General features: G+C 37.6%; 1 protein-coding gene and 2 pseudogenes across 1 annotated transcript; all 3 read right to left on the reverse strand.

Moving 5' to 3' along the window:
- Nucleotides 1–670: 670 nt before the first annotated feature.
- On the reverse strand, nucleotides 671–2151 carry LOC142377916 (transcription factor HES-5-like). Its single transcript, XM_075462258.1, has 2 exons — nucleotides 2068–2151; nucleotides 671–1955 (listed from the first exon to the last, which is right to left on the reverse strand). The coding sequence occupies exons 1-2, from the start codon at nucleotides 2128–2130 to the stop codon at nucleotides 1623–1625; spliced, it is 396 nt and encodes a 131-aa protein (XP_075318373.1). The 5' UTR covers nucleotides 2131–2151; the 3' UTR covers nucleotides 671–1622.
- A 3658-nt stretch (nucleotides 2152–5809) lies between these two features.
- On the reverse strand, nucleotides 5810–7568 carry LOC142377917 (transcription factor HES-5-like; annotated as a pseudogene).
- A 6651-nt stretch (nucleotides 7569–14219) lies between these two features.
- Nucleotides 14220–15056, reverse strand: LOC142377918 (transcription factor HES-5-like; annotated as a pseudogene).
- Nucleotides 15057–16638: the final 1582 nt, after the last annotated feature.

A 16638-nucleotide genomic window follows, 5' to 3' on the forward strand; every position in this document is an offset into this window, starting at 1 on the left:
TTATTATTTAATTGATCAATTAAATAATCCATCCATCCATTTTCTATACCGCTGAATCCGTCGGTCGGGTCGCGGGGGGGCTGGAGCCTATCCCAGCAGTCAATGGACGAGAGGCGTTGTACACCCTGGACAGGCCGCCAGTCCATCGCAGGGCCCAATTAAATACATAACAAAAGAAAATAAATGATAATGCTATGATTGAGGGATGGCTGGTGTTCAATAGACTGACATAAACCGAGAAAGCGTTGATAGCGATTGTGATAGTTATAATCTAACAGTTTAATCTAGTTTCATGATTTCAAACGAGTTTTAAAAGACCGGCTCCCCTTTGACCTCTGTTCTTTCAGGGTATTGGGCCTGGATTTGTGGATTGGTTCCCATGCTCTGGCCTTTCACTTCTTTCATTGGAAGAACATTGTGATCCAACATCATTTTTCCCCTTTCATCAGAAATAGATGATCCGTGTCCCCATGCTTTGTTTTATACTTAACGGGTATGTATGTTTTGAATCATGAAATTATTTTCTCAATCCAATTTTGGAATAATGACGATGTGAATGTCTACTAACTACTGAAAATGTAGGAATGTAGAATAGAAAAGAGGACATCTGCTGTACATGATTATAACGAATGCAGTCAAGACATAAAATGGTAACATAATGTTTCGGCGTTCTGTGTTTATTAGATCAAAAAGGAACAAAGCGCGACATGAGCTGTGAAAGCTCCAATTAGTGGTGAAAATACATCACAACAACAACTTGTAGATTTCTACAAGACAACAGTGTACTCAGAGAGAGTAAAGGAACAGTGTCTTTATAAAAGACAAACAACTTTTACCAAATGAGAACAGAACTCACTGTCCTTTAACATTTTTCCAACCTAATGAAGAAAATAAACTGTTACGTCTGACCTTAAAACAGATCACATCCTTCTTAACGACTAAATTAATTTGATTCTGAAAATGAAAATGTAGTCAGAATCAAACAAACATATTGATCTTTAAACAGATCATCTTTCAGTAATCACACAGAGATTATTACAAAATATCTTTAAAAAAAAAGATAATTTAAGATATTGGATCAAAATGATCAGGGTTAATCATGAGGTAGTAAATATCACATGAGAACTATGTTCAACCCACAGCGAAGTATCAAATACAAAGAAAACTGTGACATTAAACAACCCTTTCAGACTGAAAGGATAAACATTTTGATCTTAGAACAGACCAGTTTTGAGCAATCAGAAAGATTAAATGGAGCTAAAGTCCATTGTGACAATTTGTCCATAAAAGGAACATTTACATTGTTGACCACAGTGATCAATAACAATTCAAAGGCAACAAATGCTACCACAGAATTACCATACTACAAGTACAGTGAACATAACTAATTGCTGATGCAATCAAATTTGCTTCATGCAATATGTATGACATGATATGTTCTTTCTTAATATGAAAGATATTGATGCTGTCTTTTCTCCAGGAAATGGCATCTTTGAAAATTACTAAAACCTTCTGTACAAACAGAAGAACAAGTATGTACATATTCGTAGAATTCAGTTCAGTACTTTTTGACCAATATGGTCTTCTCAGTTTGTCTGGTCATAACATCAGTCTGTAGGTGTCTACCACGGCCTCCAAAGAGCGCTGGTGAACAGGCTCTTGTCTTTGCTGATGCTGGTCTGGACTGTGGAGCTCAGAGGAGAGAAGTCGGCCTCTCTTAAGTTGTCCTCAGAAAAAGACTTTGGCTTGTTGAGGTGGGTCAGCAGTTTTTCCTGCTGTTTGTTCTGCTGGAGCAGCTGTGTCAGGAAGCAAACTGTCTTCTGCAGGATGTCTGCTTTCTCCAGCTTGGACTCTGGCTGCTGTTTGAGGAACTCTGGACCCAGGAGAGACTTGAGCTGCTCAATGCTGCTGTTGATTCGCTCTCTGCGTAATTTCTCCACCTGAGGCTTTCTGAGCTGCAGAAACAACAACAAAAATCATTAATTTACTTATTCAGGAATGTCTTCTTAGTAACAACAAATGCATTCTTTACATTTTTGATTAACTTGTCATGAATCTCATATTTACCTTGTGGTTCAGAGTCAGATGCTCCTGAGAGTCGGTCATTGCTGCAGTGATTGTAGGTGCCATGGTTGGCTCTCTGTGCTGTAGAGGTCTCTGTAGAGAATCTGATCTCTGCTGGCTTTATCCCTCCTATTTATAGTCCCACATTTCCATATGAATGTGTGGGTCTTGGTCTTCTTGATGTTTCCCACACTCTGAGCCAATCAGGCAGCTTGACAAGACAATGGGGCATGTGAGGCAGCAACATGCTGTCGTTAAAGCCTGGGGGATAATTCATAGATTTCAGAGGAGCAGGTGGGACAGACTGACAAAGCTCTGTTTGATTGTGGGAGAGTGGTGACCTTGAGAGCTAATATGCTGCCTGATGCAAAGATCAATGACTCTGGTGGAGCATACACTCATCATCCTTGCACAAGTTTATATAACAAATGTGAAAAACATATTTATGATGTAGTGTGATTTACATGCAGACTGAATTATGGCGTAAGGACTAAGAGGCATGTTTTGTGTTCAGTTTTTTTTATATCAAATTTAGAATTATAAAAAAATAAATTTGAATTTGGATTTAAAAAAATAGTTGATACAACTTTTACACATTTCCCAAAATTCAGAAACTCTATGATAAAATAGAGATTTGCCATGAGTACTCTATTATAGTACAGTGAGTACTCAAGATATTAATGATGCTGATGTCCAGATGCAGTTGAGTTTTTTGGCACGTGCCTCGTTGTCGGTCTGGAGCATAATTATCATCTTTGACACGTGCCTTGTAGTCAGTGTGAGTAACAAGTTGGTCTCTGTTTCCCACACCGACTCCCTGTGCTGTGATCAGTCAAGCACAAAGGGACGTCTGTGACAGGTGTTGGCTTTGTGTCTTCACACAGGCCATTACATCATCACCAACCATCTGGAGGGAACAGATCCTATTGGCTGGCTCGGAGATTCTGTATCATTTGAAGTTATGTTGAGAAATCTTTCATGAAGTAGATCAAAATGACTTGGGATGCCATGTTTTAAAATTGATGTCATTTTCTAACAGTGCTACCCTGCAGTTGTAGTCATAACTGATAACTAACTACCAACTAAACTGATATTTTACCTCTGAGAGTAGGATGTTTCCTATGGGGACAGGACAGCAGTTTCCTGAAGTGTGCCTACTCCCTCTGGAGAGTTAGTTGGCTGCTTGAGTGGATCCAATACAATGATTTTTGCCATCCAGAGTTATCTCACGTGGCCACCCTGTAAAGGGACTAAAGGAGTCTGGCACAAGCAGCGTGGAGATGGCTTTGAAAAAGTTTCCCCCTTAGATTAAAAAATGGGTACTTCAGCAGCATGTCAGCAATAAAATGAACAAAAATATTTTTTGTTCTGTATCAGAGCAGAACAAGCGCAGAATGATTTCTGTTCACCCCTGCATGTTATTCATACATTTTACTCAGGAAACTTTTTTCAACTTCTGACTATCTAAAAGTTATGAATGCTTGGGTCTTGACTCAACTTTATTAAAGTAACAACTATAGTCAAGTACCAGTTAGGGTTTTGGTGAAAACAAAGTATTTTGGTGAAATTTTGTTTTTTTCATAGCCAATAAGAATATGACATATAGCTATTTTGAAAATATATTAAGTGGAAGGACTAATATAAATCTGTCACTATTTGTATACCTATAGAATTTAAAATAAACAAGGTACAGTCAAATTATCTTAAAGGTCTAGTGTGAAGGAGGTAGTGACAACATTCAACAATAACTGTTATGTTGAAAGTTATCCAGAAACGTTTAATGAGAGTTCTGTACAAACTAAAATGTAAACAAGTGCAAAATGGGTAACCGGCGTTGCAATAATTGCAGAGATGCTGAAATTTCAGTTTGATCAGGCAAATTTATAGTTCATGAATTAAAAAAGAACACGTTTTTTTAGCTCAAAGATTTTTACAATGTTCCACAAACTTGATAAAAGTTTTAAGATTAATTTTACTTTAGAAAAAAACAATATGAGAACAAAGGTTAACTCAAAGTTTACATCAGAAATCGGGGGAGGGACTGCTGCACCTTTGTTGGTCCAGTAAAGGTGAAGTCAGGAAAATATTCACCAGTGAACCTTTTATGTTACACTTTATTGTTACAGTTTAACCTAATGTCCATCTTATGCCCTATTATATTTTTGGGCTGTTTTTATAGATGTTACATTCAGTAGTTTTGAACAAAGATTCAGTTGATGGGCTGGTAAATTGCTGGATACACATTGGTGTGGTCTGGGTATAGTTGAGGTTTTTCCTTTATCTTTTATGATATTGTGGTCATGAGTTCAGGATCCACCCAAAAGCTTTGTCAAAGATATCATGTTGAAAAACTGACAACAATTCAACTTTTTTAAACAAGTTGATGCAGATTTATATGATAACGTTACAACAGTTAGAACCAATGATATAATTGAAAAGAAGTTCAGTTTTTGGAGCCAGTCTCGCTTCTATTCTCTGTGCCCACAGGGCAAAGGACTGGCTGTATTGTCCCAAAGTTGCTCTGTGAGTGAGCCTTTTCTGGTTTCCCACACTATATCTATTCACTGGAGGAACAATAGAAGTGTGCCTCATTATGCATCACATGAGACATGCATGACCTCTTTAAGGAGGACAATTGTTAACATTAACCTTTACACTTAAAAAGACCTACGATGGTGCGGCAAAAATACCTTTTAACTATGCATTTTTCATGTTGTTTGAAGCCTTTAATTAATCCCTTTAAATGGTATGACATGACTGTGTTAGAGTCAGATGCTCCTGAGAGTTGCTGCTGTGGTTGTCGGTGTCATGGTTGGATCTCTGTGCTGTTGAGGTCTCTTTAGAGATTCTGACCTCCGCTGGCTTCATCCTTCAATTTCTAGCCCCACATTTTGAAGATGAAGAGAGACTCACTGGGGTCTTCATGAATTTGAGAAAACAGTGACTCTTTGGAAAGGGCAGATCTGCTACCTGTTGCTTTGATAAGAGTATTAGCTACTGCTCAACTTTGTAAATGGCAATTTCACATGTAATTCTGATTATTACTATATTAATTTTGGATTAATCTGGTAAATATTTCCTCAATTACATGTTTTACCTATTAGTGTGTAAGATCATTAAAAAAAAGAAAAAAGACTTCGCTGTTCAAGACTGATGCATGATATATTGAAATGTTTGAGTCCAAATATATAGTCTATTGTCACATAAAAGAGAGAAACATAGAAAGGCTTCTTATTTGAAAGTATTGACACAGACAATGTAAGGCACGTGTTCACGACAGATTAATTGATCTATAAATTGATTTCATATTGTTTTTCTAATGGCTAATTGATCATATTCCACTATACATGCAACACAGTTTGTCTTACAAAGTGTCACACTCACACTTTGTTGGATATTCAAAAAATATTCAATATTGCCAAAAGAAAATGTGATATTCTTCAAAGTGATGAAGTTTTTTTGTGTCAGTGTGTCATTCTCTAAGTTTCACTGCTTTCACCGGAGGAGCAATAGAAGTGTATTTTCTTTGTATTATATATGTGTGTTTCCCCCCTAAACTTTTAAATATCCGTTTAAATTGTACCAAAGGGTATGGGAAAAATTTAACATTTTAAATGTTAATTTCCTTGTTTGATTTTGTGGCTTGACTTTAAAAACTTGAAACTGGATTATGTCCACAACTCATCATAATGAAGCGACCACGACATACAATAACATGAGAACACAACATTTTAAACAGGCAGCGTTTGTTTATTCAGATAAGGCACCATGAGCCAAATCAAAGTGCTAAGCTTCAGTTAGAGGTGGTGTGATATCACAACATCACAACAAGAACTTACTCAGAGAGAGTAAAGGAACAGAATCTTTATAAAAGACAGTTTACAAAGTTTAAGCACAGTAATTTGATCGTAAAAGTATAAAAATGATGCTCTTAAAAGAGGTCATTTTCAGTTATTGCATGAAGTCAGTTAGATTTTGACAAAAAAATTTTACTTAAATGGAAAATTTAGCTATTTGATCAAAATGATCAATGCCCATCAAGAGGTGAGACAAATATCCCCACTACAATGTTTTTAACCCACAATGAAGCGTAAAAGTGATAACATTTGAATATAGATAAACATTTGGATCTTAGAACAGATCAGTTTTGAGTAATCAGAGAGATTAATTGAAGGTAAGGTCCATGACACAAACCTTTCTCCATGTTTGATCAATAAAAATCAAGAGATGTAAAATCACAGGGTCATTAAAACCACCTTTTAAAGTAAAAGGATAAATATTTTAAACACTTACAAAAGATAAGTTGGATTATTCAGACACTGAATAAGGTAAAGTCTGTTATAACATTTTGATCACAACGATCAGTAAGAAACACAATAACGAATGTTTCCATGGCAATACCGGCACATTCCAGCACAGAAAAACAGTTATTGCATTCATATAGGGTTCATGCTGTATGCATGACAAAATGTTTTCTTTCTTAAAAAGATTTTATCACTGTCATTTCCACAGGAAATATTACTTGGAACAAAAAAAATTAAACCTTCTGTACAGAAGAACAAGTTCATATGAGCTCATTTCATCGTATTATTTTAAAATAATGTTGGACCAACATGGTCTTTATAACTTCAGTCTCATGACTTCTTTCTTAGCTTGAAAGATATTGTTGTTGTCATTTCATCAGGAAATATCGTACTGTGAAAAAAAATCACAAAATGAAGTTTTCTGGAGAAACAAAAGAAGAAGAAGTCCCACCAAAAACAAATAACTAGAATTTCAGTTCAGTGATCTTTGACCAATGTGGTCTTCTCAGGTTTTCTGGTAGTAACTTCAGTCTGTGAGTGTCTACCAGGGCCTCCAGGGGGCGCTGTTGTCTGGACTCTTCTCTTTGGTGATGCTGGTCTGGACTGTGGAGCTCAGAGGAGAGAAGTCAGCCTCTCTCCGGTTCTTATCAGAAGAAGACTGCAGCTTGTTGAAGTGGGTCAGCAGTCTTCTCTGGGACTGTGTCTCCTCATCCTCCTTTGACAGGAAGTGACTCATCTGTTGGACACAGCTGGAGTAGCCCTGATCAACAGCTGCTGAGTGCACAGCTTGATGCTGCTGCTGCAGTCGTCTCAGGAAGCAAACGGTCATCTCCAGGATGTCTGCTTTCTCCAGCTTGGAGTCTGACTGCTGTTTGAAGAACTCTGGACCCAGGAGAGACTTGAGCTGCTCAATGCTGCTGTTGATTCGCTCTCTGCGTAACTTCTCCACCAGCGGCTTTCTGAGCTGCAGAAACAACAACAAAGTCATTAATAAACATATTCAGCAGGGTAGTGTTGGTTTAATAAAAAAAACAATCTGTCATGACTGCTGACTGACTCTTCATGAATCTCATATTTACCTTGTGGTTCAGAGTCAGATGCTGCTGAGAGTTGGTCATTGCTGCAGTGATTGTAGGTGCCATGGTTGGATCTCTGTGCTGTAGAGGTCTCTGTAGAGAATCTGATCTCTGCTGGCTTCATCCCTCCTACTTATAGTCCCACATCTCCATATGAATGCGTGGGTCTTGGTCTGGTTGAAGTTTCTCACAGTTCGGACCAATCAGAGTGCAGAGCAAGAGAGAATAGAAGTCTGTCCTGCCACATGTTCAGTGGTCATAAATAGTAGGGGACAATAGTTAGATCTCAGGGGAACAGGTGGAGGACTGGGGGGAGATAAAGAGAACTCACTGAGATCTGTGGGAAACTGGAGAAGTTCATATTTTCTTTCGAGAGCTAACCAGATCTCAGTACAAAACGTATAATATCTTCGTTGGTACATTGAAAAAGTTACCCATTTCCCATTTCACAACAAAGGTTAAAAAACTGAAAATTACAACACTTTCTGGTCTCCAAAATCATTAAATGCATTTACAATTTTGCATTGTACAAAACTGTCACAAATCTGTTATTGCACATCTATAACACCCAAATCCATCATTCCAGAAAACTAATACTGAGCCATATTCAACCCTATATTTTCCAGCAAATTTCAGTTTTGGTGCTTTAGGGCTTGGCCCAATAAACTTGTTTGGAGTTAGATATAAAATATATAGATAAATAGATGAAAACACATGGGTGGGCTTAAATACATATATGGAAACAGATTAGCATCACTGTGCCTGAACGCTGCCCTATACAGATCAACAGGTGTACGACATATTACCAATTTACAGTTTCTATGTCTTTACTGTGAAGACATATAACTTTTGAGCATACTTTCTCACACTCAGTCTTTTAATGACGTAGTCAGTGCACTACAAAAGGTCTTACAAAGTAGCTTTTGTGATGGATATTGGTCGCGTGCGTTAACAGACACAGAGACTGACGTTATCAACCATCTGGAGGGAAACTACATGATTGGCTGCCTCAAATGCTTCTTAAAATCTTGAGATTTTATTATGAATGTTAACACCTGTCAACATTCAAACTATATGTGCACCTATAAAATTTCTAGCTTCAGAAAAGGTAAAAATTGCATATCATTACCTCATTCAATGTCACTGTTTCATAAGTGAGGGTGAAGGGTTGAGACAACTGGCTCTGAAAAGTGACAAATACCACTGGACTAACTTAACTCTGCAGTTGTTAAGTTAGTCCATCAAGTTTATTGAAGACTACCAAAATAAGGAAGGTGTGCATTGCTAAAACAGCATTATTTTTGGTCCGCGTGATATTTAAAACAATTATCACTGCCGCTTCAACTCATATTTGTAAAACTATTAGTTAGTTAGTTTAATAAATGTTTATACTGACTGAACATCCTTCTATATCAATAGTTAGTATGTTACTCGTAAGCAGGGGTTCCCTTTGACCCCAGCATATTGCCCCTGACCCTGATGCATCTCTTCAGGACAGAGGTCAGCATCTATTACCCTGCTAGAGCTTTGTGAGTGAGCTCCATCTGGTTTCCCACACTCCGTCCCTCAACTCATAACAATACAAGTGTGCCTCATTATGCATGTCATGAGGAGACAATAGTTCTCCTTAACATTTTTGGCATTCCCCCACATGGTAGAAAAGACTGTTCAATGACGCAAAAATATCCCCACTGCACCTTTTCTCTGAAGCCAGTACCCTTGTCCATGTAAGAGATTACAACAGTTCATTATTATTCCTCATTAATCCATTTGAAAATGCAATATTCTCCAATTTTATCTATAATAATTCTACATGTGTATTTGTGAAATGACATTGATATTTCAGTTGTGAATGCTAATATTTTTTTTTGTTTTTAGCTTTTATGTATCTGCAAAGTACCTTGTATCACAGTCACCAGCAGAAGTTAAGTTAATGGTCTGTGGCACAGTACTGGAAGCCATGTTTCAGATGGGCTGCAGTTGAGTGTGCTCTTCAACTGAAAGGCTTGCCCAGTACTGCTGTACTAACAACTGGTAGATATTGCCTGTTATTCCTCATAGAAATGATGAATTAAAGTCATATTTCTAACTAAATCTCATGCTGTCACCATTGTGTTGATTGCTTATTCTCACTCAATTAAGATAACTTTTTATTCTATATTCTTAAAGGATAAGACCGGTTTTTTGACATTGGGCCCTTGATTTCACATTATAACATGATGTTCTACTCACTAACGTGGAGGTGCGTCGCTTACTTAAAAAAATCCGGGTTACTAATTTTGAATTTTAGCCGAATGAATAAATAGGCAGCAGGTCTGTGGGCTGTCTGTGGCAGTAGCACGACGATGACGTCAGTAACACCCACTTTACGACAAAAAAATCAAAATTACAATAACCCGGATTTTTTTAAGTAAGCGACGCACCTCCACGTTATCAGTTCTAGTGTAGAGTAATTAATAAATTATAAACAGCATAGTTTGTGCCTGTATGAGCTTGCCCATAGGAAACCGTTTCATGGCCGAATATCTCAAGAGAGCAGCCAGACGCCTCGCGAATATCTTCGGAACAGCTCCAAATGACCAACAACAAGCAGGGGTGAGTAGAACATCATGCTATAATGTGAAATCAAGGGCCCAATGTCAAAAAACCGGTCTTATCCTTTAAGCTTTTTTAAAAGCCTATACTTGAGAACGATAATTGTAATGATTTATCACAAAAGTAAATTGGTACCATCTTACAGACTCAAAATAGGTTTTTCAGAATATGCAAATGCAATGAGAAGAATCATTATTCAGTCCTCCATAGAACATTTGTCCATCTGTGCTGGCTGCATCCCTCCAAGGATCCACATGTCTATAGGAATGCGTGAGTCTCATTGTGTTTGTAGTTTCTCACAATCTCGACCAATCACAGAGCCACACAAAAGGATATAGAAATCTGTCCTGCCTCATGCTCAGTAGTCATATTAGTAGATGACAATAGTTAGGCCTCAGGGGAACAACTGCAGGACTTGGGGGAGATATAACAAGACTCGCAGAGCTCCATATAAATCAGTTTGCACAGTTTGCATTATATGTATAAATATAAAGGGATATTTTGAATTATTGATAAACATTAGGGTAAAGTTAATCATTTACAATAAAAGCTGAAGACTAAACTGCCCAGATGGTTTTTTATAGTCTTTAGTTGTTTCAGAAGCTGAGAAAAATAAACGGTTTTATCAAACAGTTTTAAGATAAAAAAAAAAAAACATTCAGGATTTCGAAGGCTTTTTCAAATTAAGCTTTAAGTGTCGTGGGTTAAACCCAAAAATCATCCCATTATAAGTAGATGAAGTGCAATGCAAATTTAAAACAAATGTTTCAACTTTAAATATCTTCTGTCCAGTATTACGAGGTAATTTTGATCATTACAGTGTTTGTGGAAAATCACTTCTTTGCTTTCATTTTCAAATGTAAGGTTTTGTCACCTTCTTAAAGCTGCAGGACATAGAAACAGAAGTCACTGATATTTTCTTGAATTATGCAGTAATGATTTCAACTCAGAATGTTTTGCTGATGCCAGGATGTAGCAGGTGTGTTCTCTGTCTTGTTAATTGTTGTTGGTGTGAGTAGAAAGTTGCTCTCAGTTTCCCACACTCAGTTTCTGAATGATGTGGTCAATGCACCACAAAAGGACTTTGAGGGGAGCTTTTGTAACAGCCGCCGGTCTTACGATCTAACAGACACAGAGACTGACGTCATCAACCATCTGGAGGGAAACTACACGATTGGCTGCCTTACAAATTTGATAATACCTAAAAATATAATCTAACAAAACCATTTGTGAACAACAATACTCAACTGGCTTCCTCTTCAGTTTACAGTTGTGGGAAATCTACATTTTCAATCAGCGAGAATCTTTTTTTTTGTCATTAGGTTATTCAAACGGTGTCTTTGATTTCAAGAGAGGTTAAGACAGCTGTTTTGTGAAGTGTGCCAACTTCGTCTGCACAATAGTTGGTTGCTGCTGTTGTTAAAAATGCAAATTAATGTGAACTTTGACTCTCCTTCGCAGAGCTTTCCCACACTCTTTTCATTATTGAAAGTTTGGCAGATTTCTAAAGTTGGCAACTAAAGTGTTACCGTGACCATAAATTGAATTAGATTTTTCATATTGCATTTTATATTCTAAGAAAGAAAAATTAGTTTGGACACATGCAGATAATTACTAAATCCCTTAAAACTGCAGACATCTGGAGCACTGTTCAAAGATAGTCTGAATAAGAGTAACAGTCAGTGGGTCTACATGATGAGATTAATTCGATTATAGCTATAGTTGGATTATGCTCCTTATTTGGGCAAGGGCAATTATCCAAGTATATATGGTGGTGAATAAATGGAATCATTGGCACAGTTGACCTCTTCACCACCAACAACAACAAACTCAGGCATTCGAGAAAGATGGCGAGCGAAGAGCAAGATGGTGCTATGTCCCTCTACATTTTGTCTGTGATGAGCTGCTTATTGCGCAAACGTGATGCACAACGGCGCATTCTCCATCGCGTTGTTTGTTTCTTTCCGACAGCGGCGACAACAACAGTAATATCGTCTCCTTCGACTTCCAGGTAGCGACTCTGGGGAAAAAATCTCGAGCATGCGAATGCTTCATCGTCTACAAGCACGTTTAGTGCGACTATCAACCGAGTTATCTCGGGGTCTTAATCCGTCTGCGAGTAACCCGTTCCAGTCCAATTTTTAGTCAAACTAAGGTGTGTACATGAACTATATAACTCAGTCTCATTGTAATTTAGCCATTAATTAATTCTTTCAGTGCCATGTAACCCCACTGATTGTCAACTCAACATAAGTTAATGGGACCTTTCATTTGCACACTTAAATCCCAACACATTTGAATAGTGCGATCATGACAATGCTATGTTTGAAGGAGCTTTATGGACCTTTTTAATTACCATTATACATAAGAGTAATAGTTTGTGTTTTATGTAAACAAGAAGGCCAATGTTCTCATTCACTGAACATGTCATCGTTGTAAATTATGTTGTAGATAGACAGGATTGGGGTTTGTGATGTGTTCAAGCACAGTGTTTTAACTGGGTTAAAGTCTATTCACATCTGAAATCTGATTTCCAGTTATTGAAAGACATTCTCATGGACAGTACTGTGATTACCTCACACCACTACACAGACATGTGGAACAGCATTACTTATTCAAGATCACTTGAGTTGAGAGATGGGTCTTTTCACAACATTCTTTACTGAGGTCTGGGGGTATTTAGTATGATAAATAAAAGGTAATGTTGAGTTGGTAAAGTATGCAAGTTTTCTTCCTTGATTTGAAACTTTAGTGATCTTTTAGAGCTCCTCCACAAGAGACCATTCAAAAATCTTCTTTAAGAAAACTGTAGAGAGAAAATACTCTTGATCATTTGGCAATGTGACTGCAATCATTTTAACTTGTTAATCATTTAAACTGAAGAATAGATTTGCAAGACTGATTTCTGACATGTATAGATATAGTTATTGGGCTGTTACCTTATATAATGTTTGTTCAGGACAGAGGTCAGCATTGATAGTCCCACTGGTGCTCTGAGAGTAAGTCTTCTCTGGTTTTCCACAATCTGCCCTATACTGCTTTTACTATAGGACCAATTCTCTATATACATCACACAAGAAATGTGTGGCCTTTTTAAAAGACATGACAACTTATAAAGTTTCCAAATCCCAACATGTCAGACTGAATCGTCTTATATTCTAAAAAAATGAATACAGACATCCTCATGTAGTTGCACGACATGCCTTTATGCTTCTTTACAAACCACTGCATTACGGAATGCATGTGACGAGCTTTGCTAGTTTATCAAAATTAGTTTCAATCAGTTTCAAATGACTTGAAACTCATTTTTAAGTTTTGAATGATGTAGTATATTTTTGTTATAAGTATCAGAGAGGAAAACATGGTATATCTGTGCATTACGAGAAGAAACACACAAACACAAATGCAGCTGATGGTGCAAAATTTTTGTTTATTTCAAACAATCTCAGTCAAATCTATAAAAACACCAAAAGGAGTCACAAACATGTGATAATACATCACACAGTATAACATGAATCATCATTCTGTTTTTCATAAAACATTTCCAAAAGAGTACAATCTGCACTTTATAAAAATCATAAGAAAAAACTGACCCTGGAACAGATCATGTTGAGATCATCACAAAGGGATGTGAGCAGGTTTATAATATTTTCATTGAAAATAAGAATTCATTCTCTTTGCAGACAGAGTCATGCTGATAAGCTCTCCTTTAGACAAAGGCTTATTTTTACCTGATCTGATAACAGATAAATACTAAGTTATTAAGAAGTAACACATTCCCTTCCATCATGTATCATCAGAAAGTGATTTACCATTTTACAAACAATAACAACAAAACTTTGTTTGCTTTACTTTTAATCACATTTCTACACCAATTTGATGAATGTTATTTCTTAAAATGAAAGTCAGTATTGACTATTTCCATAGGAAATGTTTTTTTCACGTATAAAAGGCAGAGTATATAAAATAGAATTTTCTGAACATAGAGAAGATAAGTCCTTAAAATTAGAATAATTCAGTTCACAAAACTGTGAATTCATAGTAAATGAACCAACTCTCTGTACATAGAGATGAATGAGTCCTTAACCTTTCATAGAAATTAGTTCCAATAATCTCTGACCAACATGGTCGTTATAACTTGTCAGTCCCATGACAAAATGTTTTCTTTCTTAACTTGAAAAATATAGTTGTTGTCATTTCCTTAGGAAACGTCATGTTGTGAACAAAAATCACAAAATAAAGTCTTCTGTACAAACAGAAACATTAGTCCAACGAAAACCTGTTAAAAATTCAGTCATGTTATCTTTGACCAATATGGTCTTCTCAGGTTTTCTGGTAGTAACTTCAGTCTGTGAGTGTCTACCACGGCCTCCAGGGGGCGCTGTTGTCTGGACTCTTCTCTTTGGTGATGCTGGTCTGGACTGTGGAGCTCAGAGGAGAGAAGTCAGCCTCTCTCCGGTTCTTATCAGAAGAAGACTGCAGCTTGTTGAAGTGGGTCAGCAGTCTTCTCTGGGACTGTGTCTCCTCATCCTCCTTTGACAGGAAGTGACTCATCTGTTGGACACAGCTGGAGTAGCCCTGATCAACAGCTGCTGAGTCCACAGCTTGATGCTGCTGCTGCAGCCGTCTCAGGAAGCAAACGGTCATCTCCAGGATGTCTGCTTTCTCCAGCTTGGAGTCTGACTGCTGTTTGAAGAACTCTGAACCCAGGAGAGACTTGAGATGCTCAATGCTGCTGTTGATTCGCTCTCTGCGTAACTTCTCCACCAGCGGCTTTCTGAGCTGCAGAAACAACAACAAAGTCATTAATAAACATATTCAGCAGGGTAGTGTTGGTGTCAATAAAAAACAATCTATCAATATTGCTGACTGACTCTTCATGAATCTCATATTTACCTTGTGGTTCAGAGTCAGATGCTGCTGAGAGTTGGTCATTGCTGCAGTGATTGTAGGTGCCATGGTTGGATCTCTGTGCTGTAGAGGTCTCTGTAGAGAATCTGATCTCTGCTGGCTTCATCCCTCCTACTTATAGTCCCACATCTCCATATGAATGCGTGGGTCTTGGTCTCGTTCAGGTTTCTCACAGTTTTGACCAATCAGAGTGCAGGGAAATAGAGAATAGAAGTCTGTCGTGACACATGTTCAGTGGTCATACTAGTAGGGGACGATAGTTAGATCTCAGGGGAACAGGTGGAGGACTGGGGGGAGATGGAGACTCACTGAGATCTGTGGGAAACTGAGAACCACGTGACTCTTTACAAAGAGCAGATTTGCTGCCTGATGCGAAGATTGAATACGTTCACTGAGCCTTCTCACATCATTCCATCACTTATTTTAAACCACATACGATTTGTATAAATTTGTTTTAAAGAGAACGTTGTCTGAATAAAACACTCATCCAGAACTTTGTGGCTGCAATCAGTGACAGTGTTTTGTACTCTGATGGGTGTTTTAACTGCTCTCTATCATATATGAATTCCATCTTGTGTTTTAACAGTTTGCAAATCATTGGAGAACATCTGTATGTTTACTTGAAAACTGAGGCGGTCCTTATGTCCAGATGTGGTAGGTGTGTCCTCTGCCTTGTGTTTAATAGTTTAGTGGGAGCAGAATGTTTCTCTCAGTTTCCCACCCTTAGTCTTTGAACGATGTGGTCTGTACTTTGAATGGACTTTGAAAGGAGCCTTTATGACTGGTGCTGGTTGTGTGCTGTGACAGAGCCTGACAATACCAACCATCTGGAGGGAAACTACATGACTGGCTGCCTCACAGATTTCATTCAAACTTTTGGCTGGAGGGAACTTATAGATTGATGCCATCAACCCATTCAACATTCCCGCTTCATAAAGGTGCTGACACTGCTGGTTGTGAAGTGTGCCAAATCCCACCAGACAAATGTCTCCTGCTGTGGTTGTTAAAGATGCTCATGAAACTCAGTTATCCAGAACATTTACACTCTTCCTACTGACTTTGTATGCCTGTCATATCAAAACAGGAGTTAATTTTTTCATTTCACAGTTTTTTTCGATAGATCCTCAAAGAGTTGAACGTCAATCCTTTACCTTACATTTTAAATATCATCAAACATGCCGAGATTAACAAAATGGCAAAATATTTCTTCACTGTTTACAATCATCACTGTGCACTCCCTGTGCATTCATGGTGAACATTATTTTGGTTTCTTTCACTGTTTTTTCATTTTCATAATATTATAGTTTTAAACTCGAATTTTCTTTTTTCATTTAATTTATCTTGTCATGTCACGTACCTAAATATTAGTTTTTCCGAATCTGAAGACATGTCTTCTATACAGGATAAATGTAGTTGAGTTAGGACTAACTCTAGTTTCACTTCAGTTTTTCTTACCTTGCGTTTCTTCATGACAGAGGTCAGCATCTATTGTCCTGCAGGGGCTCTGTGAGTGAGTTTCCTCTGGTTTCCCACACTCTGTTCTTTCACTGCTTTCACAAGAGAAAATCAATAGATGTGTGTCTCCTTGCCCAGCATATTTTAATAGAATAGTTCCCCCAAAGGTTTTGGTATTTCACCACCTGGAACTGAGGACAGCTCTAACGTGGTGATTAAGCAATTTGTTTATC

The sequence above is a fragment of the Odontesthes bonariensis genome, chromosome 3 (assembly GCF_027942865.1).
Source record: "Odontesthes bonariensis isolate fOdoBon6 chromosome 3, fOdoBon6.hap1, whole genome shotgun sequence".
NCBI lineage: Eukaryota > Metazoa > Chordata > Actinopteri > Atheriniformes > Atherinopsidae > Odontesthes > Odontesthes bonariensis.